This window comes from Melanerpes formicivorus, unplaced genomic scaffold, assembly GCF_026170545.1.
Source record: "Melanerpes formicivorus ecotype bairdi unplaced genomic scaffold, bMelFor1.0.p_v2 SCAF_12, whole genome shotgun sequence".
In the NCBI taxonomy this organism is placed as follows: Eukaryota; Metazoa; Chordata; class Aves; order Piciformes; family Picidae; genus Melanerpes; species Melanerpes formicivorus.
In genome coordinates this window covers 20,551,017-20,570,695 of record NW_027142364.1, presented here as the reverse complement: position 1 = coordinate 20,570,695, position 19,679 = coordinate 20,551,017, and the positions used below count along the sequence as shown (strand labels likewise).

The 19,679-nt window shown below is 50.7% G+C and overlaps 2 protein-coding genes across 3 annotated transcripts in view; one reads left to right on the top strand and one right to left on the bottom strand.

Annotated features, from left to right (window-relative positions):
* Window positions 1-1,340, bottom strand: part of LOC137444634 (D-beta-hydroxybutyrate dehydrogenase, mitochondrial-like) — a 20,392-nt gene extending 19,052 nt beyond the window's left edge. Inside the window, exon 1 of the mRNA XM_068145608.1 lies at window positions 1,177-1,340. Within this exon, the coding sequence (XP_068001709.1) occupies window positions 1,177-1,284 (108 nt within the window). The 5' untranslated portion in view covers window positions 1,285-1,340. The remainder of the gene's footprint in view (window positions 1-1,176) is intronic.
* BDH1 (3-hydroxybutyrate dehydrogenase 1) lies at window positions 1,288-19,679 on the top strand. 2 transcript variants are annotated; one of them, XM_068145607.1, is made up of 7 exons: window positions 1,288-1,435; window positions 2,641-2,770; window positions 6,673-6,745; window positions 8,684-8,794; window positions 13,734-13,875; window positions 16,351-16,503; window positions 17,839-19,679. In XM_068145607.1, the coding sequence occupies exons 2-7, from the start codon at window positions 2,688-2,690 to the stop codon at window positions 18,306-18,308; spliced, it is 1,032 nt and encodes a 343-aa protein (XP_068001708.1). In that variant the 5' UTR covers window positions 1,288-1,435; window positions 2,641-2,687; the 3' UTR covers window positions 18,309-19,679. The 2 variants fall into 2 exon arrangements, with proteins under 2 accessions (XP_068001708.1, XP_068001706.1); XM_068145605.1 differs by lacking the exon at window positions 1,288-1,435 and adding an exon at window positions 1,645-1,918.

Below are 19,679 nucleotides of genomic sequence, written 5' to 3'. Positions count from 1 at the left end.
GCTCACATGCACACACCTCACTGGGATATGCTTGCTATGTTAAATAGAAAAACTGTTTTTCCTCATGCAGGTAAGGGAAGGAATCTCTACAAAATGATACAATGCAAAAGAGGCTAAGGAAAGTGAAGCTACTCTATCAGCCTCGGTCTCGCTGCATCATGTGGGAACCCACCATGCTTGCCTGGATTTCATCTTTTGCTATGTAACTTCTCTGGATCCTTTTCCCTTTAAGGCCCTTCCCTGACCTCTTCCTTGTTGTCAGATTAACACAGTAAACTTTGGGGAAAGGGATCAAGCCGAGCAGGGAGGTTGAGGCTTTCGGTCCCAGGAATGGGAACTGAAAATATTCAATAAATGCAGGGTATTTTCTCGAGAGGGGCAGGGCTGGGAACCACCAGAAAGGCTGAACAGATGGAAGAGCAGAAGGCTGCAAAGGGGCTAAAGCTGTTAGCTGTCCCTTTCTGGGGGGCGGGACTGAGGTGTCGGCCTCCCAGCGAGCCCACGTTCACTCGCAGGCGCTGGTGCCTGCTGGAAAGTTGTCTGGGGCACAAACGAGAGCAAAGTTAACTCCGATACAGCCAAAAAACCCTCAGCTATTCTGTGTCATTTCTCTAGAATATGGAAGAGAGACTGGTTATGCAATCCTCTTCCGTTCACAGGGCTGGTTTTCTCTCCCTTATGCTCGGTTCCACATTTAGAGGACTGGAACAAACTCCACGCACCCGCTGCCTCAGGACCCCAGCGCAGTAACGCGGGCTGGGCAGCACCGCGGGCTGGGCAGCACCGCGGGGACAGGGCGGCAGGGCTCGGCAGCACCGCGGGGACAGGGCGGCAGGGCTCGGCAGCACCGCGGGGACAGGGCGGCAGGGCTCGGCAGCCCCGCGGGGACAGGGCGGCAGCGCTTGGCCGCACCACGGCCCCGGCCGAGCCCCCAGCGCGGGGCCGCAGCCCGCCCGCGGCTCTCCAGAGCCAGGCTCTGCACCTGCCCGCGCAGCGCCGGCGCTAGCCCTCCACCGGCCCAGGCGCCCGCTCAGACTGCGTCACCGGCGCCGATGCGCTTGAACGGCAGAGGCAGAAGAGCCTGAGGCGCGGCGCCATTTTGTGCCCCGGGGTGGCCCCGGGAGCCTTCCTCCGAGAAGAGGCCGAAGACCCCCGGGCTCTCGCCGCGGTACTCACAGGCAGGGCGCGGCGGGCATGCCGCGGCAATAGGAGGAGGAGGCTGCGGGCCAGGCACCGCCCGCCGCCCGCCAGCAGCAGCGCGGCGCCCAACGCCAGCAGCAGCATCACGGCGCCCCACACCACCGGCCACAGCCTATCGCCGCCGTCTCCCGCGCCCGCCCCAGCCCTTCCCCCGGTCCGCCCCCCGCCGCGCCCCTGCAGCCGGGCCCAGCCTCATTCAAACGGCAGCAGCGCCCGGCAGGCCCGCCGGCTCCAGGTAAGGCGCGGGGAAGCCCCTGCCGCAGCCTCGGGCCTCCGCGGCGGGGAGAGGGGCAGGCGGGCCCGGAGCTAGGGAGGGGGCGGCGACGGCAGTGGCGGGCCGGCCCCGCCGGTCCCCCTGCTTCCCCTGGTTACTGGGCCAATCCCTGACCTTGCCCGCTGGCGGGAGGGGGCGATCCAGGCGCGGCCTGAGGCTGGGGGCGCTGGGCTCTGCCCTGGGCGATGGCTGCGGCTGCCGCGCGCTGCCCGCCCTTGCCGGGCGCCGTTCGCCTGCTCCGGGCCGCGGGAGCCGCGCCTCTGCGGGGGGCAGGCCCGGCCCCTCGCCCCCTCCCTGCGGAATCCCTCGCCGAAAAGCGCGTGGGCTGCAGCCGAGCGTCTGAATTTGATCAAACCCCCTCAGCCCGGGAGGAGTACCGGAGCCGGCTCTGCAGCCTAGACCTCTGCCTTCGGAGCCTGCTACCCCACCAGCTGCTCTTTTGTGGTAATTTCCTCTTTCCCAGCGGGCCCCGGAGCTGCCGCGGCGGCGGCCCAGCCTTCGGCAGAGATGTAAATAAGCCCTAGCAATGAGGTCCCGTTTATTCTGCTCTTCCACAGGAGGATGCACGTTCATCTGGCATGACTTCTTTTGTGTGCTGGATCAGTTTAACTCATGATAAATACGATTGAAACTAAATTTCTGTACCCACCTCTTGTTCTTCAGACGTTTCCCCCCTGCTAAGTGAATTTAATGGTGATGCCTGTGTGTAGTCCAGCATCACCAGCTGCTTGATTACAACTAAATGTAATTTTAACCTGCTGGCTGTGCTAGCTGTGGAGCCCAAGGGTTGCTTGGGGAACACATCATAACATCACTTGTGGCTTGAAGTTATATCTCAATGTAAAACTATTTTGTATAGCTCAGTTGAAATAGTATATTACATGTGACTACCCTGTTTTAAAGCTGTTTCAGACAAGGTGCATTGAAGACAGAGAAGCTGACATTTTCTTTAATACCTTCCTGCTTGTCAGTTTACTTAAAATCTTACTCCTTATTTAACAGGATCTTGAGGTGTTTGAAGGTTGAGCTGCTTCTCTCAGGGTGGGGGACTGCAAGGGGGAAAGAGGAACCCCTTTGGACTTTATTTTCCTGTTGAAATACACGAAGTCAGCATGGCATACAAGAGAACTGAGCAGCTAAAACTGAGGTGCTATCTTGTATTGCAGAACTGAGGGAGAACAGTCTTGCTGTTGGTAGAGTGTCAGTTGGAAGGATGTTGGCTACCAAGCTGTCCCGGCCTCTCCAGAACTTTGCTGTGAAAACCCTGAATTTCAAGGACCCAGGGAAGGGCATCAGGTAAGTAAGTTGGTGGAGAACCAGCAGTGAGATCTTGAGTGAAGCATAGTTGGAGGGCTCAGTGGAGTTCAGTGGGACAGTTTATTTACAGAGTCACAAGGTGGTTGAGGTTGCAAGGTACCTCTGGAGGTTATGTGGTCCAACCCACTGGATCAAGCAGGGCCTCCTAGAGCTGATTGCTTATGACTGTGCAGATGGCTTGTGAAAATCTCCAAGGATGGAGACTCCCCAGTCTGCCTGGGCAGCCTGTGCCAGTGCTCGATCGCTTTGCTGAGCACAGAGGTACTCTGTGTGCAAGGAGGGGTTGATAGCATGGTTTCTTACACTTGGACACTTGGTCTGTAGTCAAAAGGAGGTTGAATACAGCAGTAATTCAGTTTCAGGCAAGGATTTATTCCTGAATATCTGAAAGTAGGCCTTGCTGCAGTGCAAGGAACTGTCATTTATCTGCTCATTAATGAGGCAATGAGTCACATGAAATGAGAAAGCTCAGAGGCAGAGTTTTAGTGAGAAATGGGGGTGAGCCATTTCTGGTTTTGTCTGAACAGACAATTGCCTATCTAATTCCTAGCTCTGAAAAAAAAACCAAACCCAAAACAACAAACCAACCAACCACTGTACCCTTTTGTATTGATCCACGTGGGAACTCTGTTAGTCCAAATTCAGAGCAGGCTGAGCACTTTCACTGACTTGGCTTTAGAGCAGGGTTTCCAAACAGTGGCGTGTGTACCCTGAGCTTTACACAAGCTGTTTGAAAGTGGCTCATGGCCCACCAAGCAAGAACTGCCACCTCCAGTGCTGTTTTACTGCTGTTGATAGTGCTATCTGGCACCATTGCTGTCAAAGACAGCTCCTGTAACAGGGAGCTGTAGAGACCAAAGAGAACTAAGCTGATCGAGATTTCCTCTGCAAACGGACATCGGCCATTCATCTCCTCTTTACTTCACACATGCCAAAGCTGCACCACCAGGAGTCTGCTGTGGCCTTAAAAATACAAATTAGTCCTTCATTAACTTGAGAAAAGAATTTTCATCATCCTCCCCCCTTCACTGTCCCTCCTTTCCCCCTCCTCCTTCTCTTGTTTCACTTGCTGTGTATTTGTGCTTTGTGCATCGTGTACTAAGGGCAAAAATATGTTGTGCTTTTTTGAAGTACCTGTGAGCTGCTAAACCTGAAGTGGAAATCCAGTTGTTTGAAAGACAGTCTTGTCACTCTGCTGGTATCTTAATGTATGGAGGTAGCATTTATTTAGTTGAAGATAAGCACTGCCTTTTTTAGTGTAACTGAACAGAAGCAAAGGCACAGTCACGAGCACAGGTTCAATTCAAGGACCCCATATGCATTTAAAAAGTTTCTAGAGTTCAGTCATGCAGAAGGACAGAAATGGCTGATGGTACATTATTGCTCTGTGTGTGGGCTCACTGCATAGGCATGGTAGCTGTTCCTTTGATGATATGCCTGCAGATTAGCAGCCAGCATCTATTTTATGCTCTTGCCTTCTGGTCAAGGTAGGCAGAGTGTCATGCAGCTGTTCTTTGCAGGTTACTGTGGCTAACAGCAGCAAATCAGTGCTCAGCAGTGAAATAATGGGCCCAGGCATGACACTGAAAAATAAAAATTTAGTTCCTGCAAGTAAAAGAAATGAACATTTCTGGGCTCTGTCAGAAAAACTTACTGTTGAGATGAAGCTCCAAGCCAGGCTTGGAAGTCCGTGATGTTAACACAGGCTTTGCCTGGGGTCTGACCTTGCAACAATTAAATTGGCTGTTGCTATTTCAAGAGATGATGTGACACTCAAAGTTAGGAAAAGAGCTGAAGTGTTGCAGGAAGGTGAGCAGACCCTTCTCGTGTGGCTCAAAGCTTCTGCCCTAGCAGACCCTTCCCGTCTGGTTCAAAGCTTCTGCCCTAGCAGACCCTTCCCGTCTGGTTCAAAGCTTCTGCCCTAGCAGACCCTTCTCGTGTGGCTCAAAGCTTCTGCCCTAGCAGACCCTTCCCGTCTGGTTCAAAGCTTCTGCCCTAGCAGACCCTTCTCGTGTGGCTCAAAGCTTCTGCCCTAGCAGACCCTTCCCGTCTGGTTCAAAGCTTCTGCCCTAGCAGACCCTTCCCGTCTGGTTCAAAGCTTCTGCCCTAGCAGACCCTTCCCGTCTGGTTCAAAGCTTCTGACCTAGCAGACCCTTCCCGTCTGGTTCAAAGCTTCTGCCCTAGCAGACCCTTCCTGTCGGGCTCAAAGCTTCTGCCCTAGCAGACCCTTCCCGTCTGGTTCAAAGCTTCTGCCCTAGCAGACCCTTCCCGTCTGGTTCAAAGCTTCTGCCCTAGCAGACCCTTCTCGTGTGGCTCAAAGCTTCTGCCCTAGCAGACCCTTCCCGTCTGGTTCAAAGCTTCTGCCCTAGCAGACCCTTCTCGTGTGGCTCAAAGCTTCTGCCCTAGCAGACCCTTCCCATCGGGTTCAAAGCTTCTGCCCTAGCAGACCCTTCCCGTCTGGTTCAAAGCTTCTGCCCTAGCAGACCCTTCCCGTCTGGTTCAAAGCTTCTGCCCTAGCAGACCCTTCCCATCGGGTTCAAAGCTTCTGCCCTAGCAGACCCTTCCCATCGGGTTCAAAGCTTCTGCCCTAGCAGACCCTTCCTGTCGGGCTCAAAGCTTCTGCCCTAGCAGACCCTTCCCATCGGGTTCAAAGCTTCTGCCCTAGCAGACCCTTCCTGTCAGGCTCAAAGCTTCTGCCCTAGCAGACCCTTCCCATCTGGTTCAAAGCTTCTGCTCTAGCAGACCCTTCCTGTCGGGCTCAAAGCTTCTGCCCTAGCAGGCCCTTTTTCTAGCCTTGCTTTCCCAAGATGCAGCTCAAGAGTCAAGAGTATCTCCAGATTGCTCTTTAGTGCAGCACAGGTCACCCATGAATTGCCTGTGATGGCAGGAGATAATTGTGAATGATTACACAAATTCACCTCGAGGAGCAGCCTAGAAGATAAGCTGTGCTGAAGGATAGATGTTGTGAGGGGAGCCAGAGGGTGGAAGAAGTACAGCAAGTCTAAGGGAATGCCAGAGGGCTCTGTGAGGGCAGTGTCAGTGCTCAAAGCAAAACTGAAAATGATGGTACAGTCAAGAGAAGTGGCTGGCAGGGACAGAGGCCAGGGTCACTCTGGGCAATTGGGCTTAGACAGCACACCAATCTTAGGCAAGACCTAAGAAAGTACCACGCTACTGGGAGCACAGCTTTTCTAACTAGGTACTTGATGGAAGGCATTGTTGCTCCATTCTGGCCTGTCTTTGCCAACATGATTTACCTTCCTGGGAGCTGGGCACACTGCAAAGTGGGAGCTTTGGGTCACCATGGCAGGTATTGCTCAAAGACAGGGTCTTCTTAACAGCTGCAAAAAGAGTATATAATTTCTAAGAGTATCTACTGGGTAGACACTGCAGAGGAAGAAGTGTCATACAAGATGACAGAAACATGCAGCTGGGTGTAAAAGCAGCGAGAGAGAAATTGGACCAATGTGACCTTAGGCTGGGTGTCAGAGACAATGCCACAGAAGGATAATGAGACAAGCCAAGGACTTTGCCTACCTGAGCTTTGTGGAACTGCAAGTGCTGTAGTTCCCATTTTGTGAGTGGGAGCTGCTCTGTGCCTCCAGATTGGGAGCTATTTTAGAATTCTTCATAACATCCAGCCAGGCTCTGCAGCTAGAGATCGCATCAAGGGCTTTTGAGAGACAAGTGTTTCGTACTGCAGGAAGTACACAGGCTCAGAATATGGAGAGCTGTAGACTGAAGTCTGTTTTCTCAAAGGACAGTCTGCCTCATACCTACAGGCACACTGCTTTCCTTTTCACCTGTGTGCTGCAGTTCCAGGGTACAGACAAGGTGTTCCCTGCCTGATTGTTCTGTTGTTTGTTGGATTTTTCTAACAGGCCACTGCAAAGATTTTCTGTCCCTCTCTTGTCCCCGTGTGGCAGCCGCAGTTATGCAAGTGAAGTTGAGCAGGTGAGTGTGATTGTGGTTTCCAGCAGTTGGTTCTGCTGAGAGAGGAGGTTTTAAAATCCCTGAAGCCTGGTGACTTAATGCACTCTTCCAATTTGCCAGAAAGACTCTGAGCTGGACCTCTCCAGCATGCTGCACATTCTTTCCTATCACAGGCTCCCATTGACGTAGCACAGTGCATGCTGCTGAGGGTGGAAATAAGCAATCAGACCAGTGTGATTTTTCTATTTTTGGAACTCAGTCAGCAGACAAAATCTTCCACCATAGATGGAGGGAATTTGCACAACAAATAATGTGTTTCTGGAGTATGGTCGTTTCAAGAGAGGTAAATAAATGGGTGTGTCCTCACCTCTTGATCTGGAGAGAGGACCTCTTCTTTAACAGCCCTTTCCTTGAAGGTTCTAGTTTGCCAGGACCAGTACCAGGCAAAAGGTAGGGGAGTGTTTTGCCCTCTTGCCTGCCTTGTGGCAGCGTAGCAGTGCCAGAGTGTGCACATCTTGCTCTGTAAGCCTGGGACACAGTCTCAGCGAAATTCAGATACAGTGCTTGCATGGCTGCTGGGCTTCCAGTGTGGCCCTGATCACAGAATCAATAAGGTTGGAAAGGACCTCAAAGATCAAGTCCAACCTATCACCCAAGACCTCAGGACTACTAGACCATGGCATCAAGTGCCACATCCAATCCCCTCTTGAACACCTCCAGGGACAGTGACTCTACCACCTCCCTGGGCAGCACATTCCAATGGCTAACAACTCTCTGGGAAGAACTTTCTCCTCACCTCCAGCCTAAACTTCCCCTGGTGCAGCTTGAGACTGTGTCCTCTTGTTCTGGTGCTGGTTGCCTGGGAGAAGAGACCAATCCCCTCCTGGCTACAACCTCCCTTCAGATAGTTGTAGAGAGCAAGAAGGTCTCCCCTGAGCCTCCTCTTCTCCAGGCTAAGCAACCCCAGCTCCCTCAGCCTCTCCTCACAGCGCTATGCTCAAGGCCTCTCCCCAGCCTCATTGTCCTTCTCTGGACACATTCAAGTGTCTCAATGTCCTCAAATTAAGGGCCCCAGAACTGGACACAGTACTCAAGGTGTGGCGTAACCAGTGCTGAGCACAGGGGCACAATGACCTCCCTGCTCCTGATCAGGCTCTGTTTATGCTGGGGAAAGCCTAATTGCTAGTTTGTTAGAAGAAATTAGTTGGAAGTAATTACAAGTAATGATTTCCTATTCCCACCTGCAGCAGCACCTAGCTGTGTGTGTACTTGTGCTGCTGGAATGTCTGGCACACTGTGCATTTTCCAACATGTCACTTAGCTACTGCCTCTCTGAGTTAGGAGAAGGGATTTGGAGAAAGAAAGGTAATTATTTCAATTTTAAGTTGGAAAAATAAGGTCTCCAAAAGAGCACAAAGACTGGTCTGAATTTCAAGTGTTAGATGTACTTGGTTCTGCTTAGCTATAAAAGCTCAGCAACACAGAGTTCACATGCTAGAGAGAGAGAGAGGGGTGAGCAGTCAAGCTCGCTTTCTTCTTAGCCAGGCTACCTTCCCCATACCCTGGGAGCTGCATGGCACAGAAAAGCACACTCCTGACTCTATGAACATTACAGGAGCAGGTCCTGCTGAAGGCAAAACCTGTCCTGGGGGCTGTCTGGTGTATTTCCAGATTTCAAGATGGATGTGAACTGCCAGAGATCGGTGGTTGGGTTGGTCTCTTTGCCCTGGGAGTCTATTGTCAGGGGTGCTGAACTTCTCTTACTTTTGGAGGGCCAGCGATCCTGCCTCATTCACCCGGTGTGAGACCTTTGTTCCTTGTCTTCAGGAGGCACTGGGTGGCAGTAGCCAGCAGTGAATGTAGAGAACGTTCCCTGGCCAAGGACATGGCTGAGTTCTGTGCCAGTCACCGACTTCATATACTCAATCCCAGTGCATTTTGTTCCTGTTTGTTTTGCAGATTAACACCAGAGCTGTGCTTATAACAGGCTGTGACTCAGGGTTTGGATTTGAATTGGCCAAGCACCTACATGCCAAAGGTTTAATTGTTTACGCTGGATGCCTGCAAAAGGTAGGGAAAACAAGAGCTGTGTTCGTCACCCGTGACAGGCGCGCACAGGTAGCACAGTCAGTCTGTCCTGTCCGCCCTGCGCAGAAGGGGGGTGGCTGGTAGCCCAAACAGAAAGACATGAGGCTTGAATTCTCTAGAGCATAACCTGGTCTAGACCAGTATCAGGACTGATTGGTATCTAAGGATGTTCTTAACTGAATCATAACACTGTGGTCTGTTCCTTATCTGATGGGCCAGAACCCCAAAAAGAATTGTATAGGCTAATCCGTAAGTAAGTTTTGGGGTCAGGTTGAGTCTGGACCTTTGGCCCTGCTCTTAGACTCTACATATTTATACAAGGTTTATTTTGATTTTATGACAGAGTATGAGCACACTTTTCTGTATTCATGAGTAGAACCATGCCTCAGTGTGCACTGAAGGCCTCTTGAAGTCGCTGTGAGGCGATAGAGAGCCACAAGTGCAAATGAGAGCGGAACGAGGCCACAAATAGCTTAGTGACGCAGCTTTGGTATGTTCTCCAGGAGCCCTCTGTATGGCAATCAGAGATGCCTGGTCATGGAGAACAGGAGAGAGCTTTAGCCTCTCTCTCCATATGAAGCACTGGCAGGTTTTCAACGGAATGGCTGTTACCCAACAGAAACAAACCTGCTCCTCAGGATATCCTGGGGTGGGTCAGTTATTTTGATCCTAATCTTTTAGCACACTCCTCACTTTTAAATGTATCTTGAATAGTTATATTATTTAAAGAGAATTTGCCAGCTGTTTTTTAAACGGCTCAATGCTCTTCCTGCTGTTGATTTTCCCACTATCACCACGTTTTGCTTAACTGACTAGTTTCTCTCAGCTGCATTTGTTTCAGAAGTGTTTCTTTAGCTCTGTCCCTTGCGGTGTCTCAGCCTTGGGTCGACGATTTATTTGTTAACCAAGGCGCCCTCTACAGGCTTCCCAGAGTAAGACACGTAGAAACCGCTGCTTTTCAAAGGGTGTGGGGAGAGAGTAGATGTTTGGCAGATGTTTTTATTCAGCTTTTGTAACTGAAGAGCAGCATTAGAGAATATAAGAACGTCACAGAGTTAAAGTCCACGCTTCAGAATAATAGCCTGCCTCTGTGTTGACAGGAGACAAAAACTTTAGAGCTGCAAAGTTACTCCTGGGTTTCACTTCCCCCCTCTGAGCTGCCAGAAAGGCCAAATCTTCAGCGAGCATGTCTCTGTTGCTGAAACCTCCCTTCCATTTGGATGTCTTCAGTACTTGTTCTAGTGAATGCATGTTAGCGGGAAATCTTGGCCTCTGACAATTTTAGCAGAAGCTGCCATGCAGCAGCATGCCAGAACTCTTTCAGGCTTTATTTCCTCGCCAAAAATCACTAGCCAGCTTTGGTGTATCCCTGTGTAATTAAATATTGCTTCTTTAGCTGGACTCACATCCCGTGTTCCCAGATCTGTGCGACTCCCTCAAGCCTGCTAACAGCTGTTGTCATCAGAAGAACACTGTAAAATGCCAAAGCTGCTCAGTTTGCAGCCTGGCCTCCTATTTGTCTTCAGCCATAGACTGTATATGGAGCTGCTCTGTAGAACTAAACCACCTCCAGGAGGCTGAGCTGCTTTCCTGTTGTGCCACAGGTTTCGCTAGCAGACCTGTAATCAGGATTCTGATCAGAGTGCAGTTGTTGCTGATTTCAGGGGCAGAAAAAGCCTGGTGTGCTTTTAGCTGCTAGATGAAAGTGGAGGTAGCAGTAAGAATCATCACCTTTTGCTTGGCTATATTTAACCTCACCCTGACAGAGAGGAAATGACTATGAAACTTCAGAGTTATTTTCATGGGGCTGTTTTTCACAGCACACCTGTCCATCAGAAGCATACTTCAGTGTGGGGAGGCATCATGTCCTCAGGTTGTGTGCTGTTCTTAGGAATGTTAGATTAAAAATGTGGGCAGTGCTGATTCCTCATCAGGAAAGGTTGTGTAAAGTGGCCAGATCCTGAGCACCTGACTGTGCTTTTACTGAAGGGTACCTGAGAGAGCTGTCTAGAGTCACGACTGAGGGGAGCCCGAGGATGGGTCTGTGCTAACAGTGTGCTATTTCACACACAGTTCTCCTTCCTAACATTTTCACTGGCAAGTACATTGGTGAGAGCTGGGTTATTGCTTCCTTACCAAAAGACAGTGACAGGCTGGATCCAATGAAAGATCACGCTGCAGCTGTCTTATTTTTTCCTCCTTGGTTAGTAGCTGGAGGAAGCAGCTGACACAAGATGAAGAAGGTATTTTTTCATCAGTATCTGTTACCAGTGGACATATGTGATGTTTGTTATGGCTGTCAGGAGTGTGATGGAAGCCCTCTTTGCTTTGCTTTGTGTGCTTAGTCTTTTTGGGGCTTGCAGGGGGATGAGAGCACAGAGGTTATCTGAGCAAGCCAGCATGCAGGCCAGTTATGTATGGCTCACCAAGAGTGCTCGGAGCCATGCAGTGTTACACAGCACTTCAGGAGCACACTAATAAAGATGCAGAAGGTAACCATGGAAAGAGGAAGATGAGGCAGTGGTGTGCTGTTTCAGTGTGCCAGAGTTGGGTCCTCTTGCCATGGGGACTGGACCCTGGGGCTGACAGCAGGGAGGTACTGGTCTGTTGATAGAGCACCAGGAGATCTTTCCGCTGCTGCATATGGGCCCAGGAATTGGACAGGCTGCATCCTGTGACAGGGAAGTATGACACAGTCACAGGATGCCTGACTTAAATGCCACCCATCTGCCCTTTCTGAAAAGCCAAGGGAGCAGCCCTGTGAGTCTGGGTTAATGCTCAGAGTCCAACTCTTGGCTGGGATCCCAGCCCTAAGCGCCCAGCTGCCTGCGGGTGGGAGGGCAGAAGACGATGCTGCGAAGATCCCAGAGGGACCTTCTGAAGCTGGTTTGTTGCTGTGACCCTGAGATTTTGTAGCACCTTGCAGACCTGGGGCTGAGGAGAGACCCACCTTAGCCTTAATGGTCTTCCCTTTAGCCATATCTTCTCTTTCCAAGGGACTTGCATGCTTGCATTTGCTGGTTCTCTAGCGGCATTCCCTCCTGTGCCACCTGGATGCGTTTCCATGCTGTGCCACACACCCTGGCTTCAGCACCACCATGGGTTTGAGTGAGCAGCAAGCTTAGCACGAGCCTCTATTTTCAGTGACCATAAAAACAACACCACTAAGCTGTGCATGAGACTTTGAACTGCTCCCTTGTGTGTGCAGTATGCTGCTGTGTGAAGAGAGCGCAGTAGGTGCCTTCTCTTAAGGACAAACACTAACTGCTATTAACAGTCTGTGGTGGATTAAGGAAGAGTGGAGAAGACAGAAGAGATGTCAGGTACTAAGGGAACTGTCTGTGCACCCAGAAATGAGAGGAGGCAGGAGAAAGTGTTCTGGAAGACAGGTGGTGCATAAACAGGGGGATGTATGGCCACCCTCATGTGGTGCCTAAAGCATGGAGTCTGAAGGGAGCTCCTGCTTGGAGGGCAGATGGGCATTCTGGATTCAGACTGCAGAGATGAGCACTGTCTTGTTGACAGCTGACTGCTGGCAGTCTCTGGCAGGGCATGTCTGTGGCTTGAGGTGTTCAGAACAATCTAATGTCATTCAGCAGTTGGGAAGCAGCCCTGCTATGAAGAACTGCCCTGTTCCAGGTCAGAGGAAAAAAGCTATCTGTCAAAAAAAAGGCTTCATCTGCCAGAAGTGAAGAGCACTGATGTTTGCCTGTGGATGCAGGCACAGAAAGTGGGGCTGTCTGATGGTTGAGTGGTGGGGGAAGAACAACTGAACAGCTGCAGGTGATCCTGTGGGACACACTCCATGTCTAGCCTGTGAATGGGGAGTAAAAGACTTCTAGTGAGGGATGATGTTGAGGGGACAGAGGGAGTTCTTACAGTAAAACAGGGTTGTTCCCCAAAAGCAATACTTTCAGGGCTAGACTTCATCTCTACAAAAGTACCCTGGAGTGGCCAACACAGTCAGTAGCTCATACCCATGAAAGGGATACAGGCATGGTCCCAAACTCATGAATATCCTGTGACTATGTTCTGGAAGCACCACAGCCAAGCTTCACTGCTATGAAGGGACTAGCTCTAGGTGTGGCAACCTCGTTGCTAGCAGCACTGGCCCATGTGAGAGGTATCTCAGGGGCTGGCTGGTTGCAGGGCTGGGCTGTGAGTGGATAGGAGTGCACTGAGGGAATCTGTCCTCAGATGAGAAAAAAACAGTGGAGATGGGAAATGGGAGTGGGAAACAGCTCACAGAGGGAGGCAAAGAATGCTGAAAAAGGATACTGGGGGGGAATTGCTAGCAGACAAGCTGGCCAGGGACTTGTTGATTGGACTCTGTAGGAGGCTGTTCATGGCAGTAGGTGGGTTTCCAGGCAGTGAGAGCTGTGTGCAGAGATCAGCTGAAGAGAGAGCAGGGTGGGCAGGCAGCCCCTCCTATAGCATTGTCATTCCCAGAGCTGACAACGTGACTGAGAAGCCTGTGCAATGTCCATGTGCAGCCACTTGTGGGCTAGTCCATGCTGTACCCACACTAAGATGTTTGGTGTACCCTGTGTGCAAGCCAAAGTGAGGACAGCACCAATGTTGCCACCTGCAGCACTGGGCATAGCTTCATCTCAGAAGCTTTTACTGGGCTGCAGTTGCCCTGCTGGGGGAGATGCAGCTCTGGCTGTTTCCTTGGTGGTCAAAGCAGTTTGTAGCAGCTGAGTTGGTGGCAGGGGTCATAGTCACATGGTGATGTTTGAGGAATGGTGTTCTGCAGGAGCAGCCCTACCTGTTCCACTTCCTCTTTGAGCTGCAGGACTGCTCTGGATATTCTGTGACTGCTCTGAGTACTCTGTTTTGCTTGCTTTGATGGTTGCTCTGCATTTGGTCTTCTGCACAAGCTCTTTGACCAGATTCAGAACAGTGCTTTCTTCCTCTCTAGGACAAGGGAGAAGGTGGCTCCAAGGAATTGGATGACATGAAGAGTGATCGGATGAGAACTGTACAGCTCAATGTCTGTGACAGCAAAGAAGTGGACCGGGCAGTGGACCACGTCAATAACAGCCTGGAGGACCCAGAGAAAGGTAGGTGGCATGCAGTGGGCTCCAAGGTCTCATGGGTGGCAGGAGCTCCCTCAGCTGGGCTCTGAGAGTATTTCCAGGGCACACCTCAAAAGCTGAGCATGTGACTGAAGGGCACAGAGCTTCAGAGAGCAGCAGTGCAGAGCACTGGGCTGTTTAGATGTTGTGGCATACTGGAAAGCAGCTGCTCACTTAAGACATCATCTGCAAAGAAAACTGATGTCTGGGGTTTTTTCTCCACTAGGCCCTATAGGGACATTAGCAGAACTTGGGATGGTGTTGAAGGCCCTGGGATGAGTGCTTTGTTTCTGTGACCTGAAGTGTCAAGAAAAAGGGGCTGGTCTCTGTCTAGCAGTGCCCTGTGATAGGGTGAGGGGCACACAAAAGTTCCACCTCAACATGAGGAAAGACTTTACTGTAAGGGTGCTGGAGCACCAGAGCAAGCTGCCCAGAGATGTTGTGGAGTCTCCTTTCCTGGAGACTTTCAAGACCCATATGGACATGTTCCTGTCTGGCCTGCCCTGCTTTGCAGGCAGGTTGGACTCAATGATCCCTGGAGCTACCTTCCAATCCCTACCAGTACTATAGGTTGGACTCGATGATCTCAAAGGTCTCTTCCAACCTGGTTAATTCTATTCTATTCTGTTCTATTCTATGATCCATCCTAAAAAGCAGATGCTACTGAAAGATGCCAGCATTTCAGCTTAGATTCTGGAGGAGAGAGACCTGAACTCTTAAGCTGGCCAATCAGTGTAACCTACAGATGGACTGAGTGGAATTGCCATTAGTACGAAGGGGAATGAATGCCATTTACTGAGCATTTCAAACCTCATAACTCACTGCTACTTAAGAAGAGCAACTGAAGCTGGGACACAGGTTACAAGGATGCTGAGGGCCATCAAGTTTATTAGGACTCAGACTGGCACATTTCCATTGGCTTCCCCCTGCTCCCCAGAACTTCAGAATGCAGGGGAAATGGAGAGGTGTTGCAAAGGATTTCCCCCAAAGCCAGCTGAGTTTCAGGAATGCCATTGCAGGAGAGATTGCAGAGTTCAGGGAGTAGCTGCAGCTGACTTTCTTAGCCTGCATTGCCTCATTCTGCTGAGCTGATGGCAGCATGTTCTGCTGCAGTCTTGTGCCAACCCCAGTTGCTCCTGCATTCCTGAAACCTTTCCACCTTGGGTCAATTACTTTTTTTTCCCCCTCCTTCTTCATCCACACTTCAACACGAAGGCTGGTTTGAGGCAGAGCAGGCAGTGATGTTTTATTTTGGATTCTGCATACACCTGTTTCTTTTACTTCTGATTACATTGTTCTGTCTAGATCTGCTCTATAAATTAAGGGTTTTTTAACCCTGTACTCTCAAGCACAGGCCAGGATGCAGTTGCCTTTTCTGGGCTGCTGCTGAGAACACAGTCAGTCAACACAGAGCAGTGAGGTTTTGAGAAGCTTGCCCAGATCTTTCTCAAGCTGTTTAATATGTGATGTAAACTAATACTATTCCAGATTCCTTTTTAATCTTCCTTTTCACTGCTACATGAGTTGGTAGCTTCAGTTGTTACAGCAGAATAGAAGGCAGAGGCAGTGGCATGTATGCCCACAAATGTTCACTCATGCCTCCATCCCCCTTCCCCACACTGCAGGCACAGCAGTTCTGGGCACCCAAGGGGTGCTTCACAGGCAGGAACATGTGTGCAGGGACATGAGTTCCTTGCTATTTATTTCATGCAATCCTTTCTTTTGCACCTCCAACACCAAGTTCTAGTTGTTATTTAACTGCAGTTGCTCTAGAGTGTTTGCAGAATCGTTTTTGCTGATGGCCAAACACAGTCTGCACAGTTCCTGCCTAGGAGGCAGCCTTCACACCACAGAACAGAGACTCTCCATGCTGTAATGGCAAACCACTGCATCCTGATGGCAGAGAGAGTCCCAGAGGCTTTTCCAGGCCTGGTCACAGTAGCCCAAGACAGAGCAGAGACTTCTTTCATTTGGGCATCAAAACTCCAAGTGTTGAAGGTGCTGAAACTGAGCACCTGACCCCTGTCTCTCTCTCTGAATGATACTGATGAAGCCCTAGGGATTTTACTCTGGGAGAATTACTGTTTTGGTTCTTGAAAGGTCTTTCCTTTTCTTACTGTTTGCATGTAGAGACTCTGCTTTCCTCAGTTTAAAATATCATGATGAGTGTAAGGAAAATGGCAAGGAGAACAGCTTGGACAAGGCTGAAGTGCTCTGCTGGCTCAAGACTTCCTGGGAAGCCTTATTCATGCTGCCCTGTGGCTGCAGTGTTGGGCAATGCAGACAGATCTTGGTTGTGGTTATATTTGCTCTTGTCTCTCTTCTGTCTTGCTTCCCTTATTACAAGTTGTAAAGAAAAGCTCTGCTGTGTGGTTCAGTAATCTTATTAGCAAGGCCTTTTCCAAGCTGCTGTCATTAGTCTCACAGAGGGAATGCTTTCCACTCCATTTTGTCTTGTAGGGCTCTGGGGGCTGGTCAACAATGCTGGGATCTCCACATTTGGGGAAGTTGAGTTCACCAGCATGGACACCTACATGGAGGTAGCTGAAGTGAACCTGTGGGGGACTGTGAGAACCACCAAGGCTTTTCTCCCACTCATCAGGAGGTCAAAGGGTGAGTGATCCCTTCCTGGCTAACACTCCCTGGAGCAGGTCCCTCCTCCTGTGCCCTGTCTTGCTGTGTCAGAGGCCTAGAGGTCTATTATGCTTCTGTCTGCACCACTGGCCACCTTCATACCTTTACAGACAGAATGTGACCCCCAGCACACACACAAGTGACAGATTTCCTAACCACTCTGAATTACACAGCAAGACAGCAGTCCTGAAAGCCAGTTATTATTTCTTGTTCCCATCCCTGCTGCCTTCTCCTGCAGCATCCCACGCAAGATCTGATCTGTCATACCTGTTCTGAAGCTGCAGCTCCACCACAAATTACAGTGCCAGGAGCAATTCTACCCTCTGTACAAAAGCCAGCTGTGGCAGTGCTGGCAGGGTGGGCAGCAGCAGTGTTCTGTGATGTGCCTCTTGCAGGGAAGTTGTGTGCTGTGTTCCCTTGGGAGCTTGTAAGGTAGGAGAGGTGAGGTTTGTGCAGCAAAGAACATAGACATGGAGCTTGTGTGAGTCTCAGCACAAAAGGGCAAAAGCTTTCCTGTGCTGGCTCCAGCCCCCTGACTAAATGAAACTGTTTCTTACTCTTGAGGCATCCACAGACATTAACAATGTTGTTCTGTGCTGCAGGCCTGGGCTCTATGTGGCCCAGGCAGCATTTCTTCCATCGTGGAAGGGTATCCACTTCTGTGCTCAAAGTTTCTCATTGTAGCACAGCTCAGCCATGAGCAGTGTTAGAAAGTGCAGAGAGCTGCAACTTCTGGTTGGACTGCAGCAGCCACAGGCTCCTTCCAGCATTCTCCCTAGCCAAAACAGATGACTTCTGGAGAGGAGAAAGGCCTCAGCCCTATGCCTGGAGCCATAAAGCAGCTGTCACATTGAAAAGGGTGCAGTGGATTTAGACTGCTCTGCCCATTTGTGGTGGAGGAGCATTCCATTCCCTTTTAAGTAGCAGACAGTCTAAGACACCGTTGGGCTCCTGGACTGCGTGCCTTTGACTTGCAAATAAACACGCTCAGCTTGGGTGCCAGAGGCTTTCTTTGCTGCTGCTCTCTCTTCTCTGGGCTCAGCCTTGAATGCTATTGAGCAATTGTTTCCCACCGTGCAGGCTCTGTCCAGCCTCTTCTGTATTCCCCTTAGCACTGAGCTTTGTGTGTCAGAGTGTGCCCACTCCCTCAGGTGTAAAGAGCCAGAGAGCGCAGGCAAAAGGCTTCTGCCCTACGGCCGTCGCACGGCACTGTGACGCTTGTGAGCAGGTCTGCCGGCAGCCCTTGTGGGTGGATTCACAGCGAGGAGTCCGCGGGGCGGTGCGAGTCAGGTGTCTGCTCTCGCCCCTTGCTAGGTCGCGTGGTGAACATCAGCAGCATGATGGGGCGGATGGGCAGTCCCGCCCGCTCGCCCTACTGCATCACCAAGTTCGGCGTGGAAGCCTTCTCCGACTGCCTGCGGTACGAGATGCAGCCGCAGGGGGTGATGGTCAGCATCGTGGAGCCCGGCAACTTCATAGCCGCCACCAACCTGTACAGCCCCGAGCGCATCAAGGCCATCGCCGACAAGATGTGGGACGAGCTGCCCGAGATCGTGCGCAAGGACTACGGCAGGAAGTACTTCGACGAGCAGGTGAGCAAGATGGAGACGTACTGCAACAGCGGCTCCAGGGACACCTCGCCCGTCATCGAGAGCGTCACCCACGCCCTGGTCTCCACCACGCCCTACACCCGCTACCACCCCATGGATTACTACTGGTGGCTGCGCATGCAGATCATGACCCACATGCCCGCCGCCATCTCAGACCGCCTCTATGTCTACTGAGGCCTCGCACTCCCAGGCTACCCAGGTGGGAAACTGGTTTGATAGAGAGCGTTGTACACACCTCCCCTCAGTCATTCAGTATCTTTTCTAACCTCATCTCAGAGTACTGTATTTTAGCTCTAAAGGGTTCATTTCAACGTCTGACATAACCTAAAGGGCAGTCATTTCCAAGGGGTGCTTCACAGGCAGGAACATGTGTGCAGGGACATGAATTCCTTGCTATTTATTTCATGTAATCCTTTCTTTTGCACCTCCAACACCAAGTTCTAGTTGTTATTTAACTGCAGTTGCTCTAGAGTGTTTGCAGAATCGTTTTTGCTGATGGCCAAACACAGTCTGCACAGTTCCTGCCTAGGAGGCAGCCTTCACACCACAGAACAGAGGCCCTCCATGCTGTAATGGCAAACCACTGCATCCTGATGGCAGAGAGAGTCCAAGAGGCTTTTCCAGGCCTGGTCACAGTAGTCCAAGACAGAACAGAGACTTCTTTCATTTGGGCATCAAAACTCCAAGTGTTGAAGGTGCTGAAACTGAGCACCTGACCCCTGTCTCTTTCTCTCTCTGAATGATACTGATGAAGCCCCAGAGAAAAGGACCCAATCTGCTTTTCTTGCATGCTTTCTTGCAAAGCAGTTCAACAATCCAGGGACTCAATCCTACAGACTTTTCCCACAGGAGTTTCTTACTCATATCAGCATTCCCATGAGTATGAGCAGCTTTACAGACAGGACTACAGGAGTCAGGATTGGCCAGCAGCAACATTTCTCTTCAGCAGTAACTGAACATCAACTCAAGACTCAGTCTGGACACCTCCACCACCTGTGATGGGTGAGGATCACCACTGAGCAGAGGGAAGCAGAGAGGGTCACAGGCACATGTGAATGCCATCCTCATCAGGAACCTCAGAGGTTCTCTGAAGTATTTGTACAGCACCTTGCACAGAAGGGCCTGAAACCTGACTAGGGCCTCTAGGCACTCCTAGGGTGCAGGTGAGGGTAACAATCATAACTTCCTGAAGGAAGCCACTGAGCTGAAGTACATCTAACCTGCTAGAAGCTGAGCAGAACGTCCACAACAACAACTTTCAGAGCAGTTTCGTTTCCGTGATGTTTGTTTACATGTCTGAGAAATGTTTGTTTTGTACCATAAGGAAAGACAAAAGAACTGACAAACCCAGAAGCTCTTTCCATGAGGAAGTGTGGAAAGGCTTCATTGGTTTTTGTTTTAGAGCTCAAAAGCAAATCTAACCAAGTGATCCAAACACCTTTGTTGGCAGAGTGGAAGAGGAGGCATCTCACGTGCTCTGGTAACGTACTGTGACGTGATCAAACCCATTTGGCTTAATAAACGTATACAGGAATGGTAACAGAA

Excerpts from the sequence above, each read along its gene's own strand:
- BDH1 (XM_068145605.1), top strand. The coding sequence starts at position 1,660 with ATGGCTGCGGCTGCCGCGCGCTGCCCGCCCTTGCCGGGCGCCGTTCGC. Across the intron at positions 1,919-2,640 it reads CCACCAGCTGCTCTTTTGTG|AACTGAGGGAGAACAGTCTT; the intron begins GTAATTTCCTCT and ends CTTGTATTGCAG. Across the intron at positions 8,795-13,733 it reads ACGCTGGATGCCTGCAAAAG|GACAAGGGAGAAGGTGGCTC; the intron begins GTAGGGAAAACA and ends CTTCCTCTCTAG.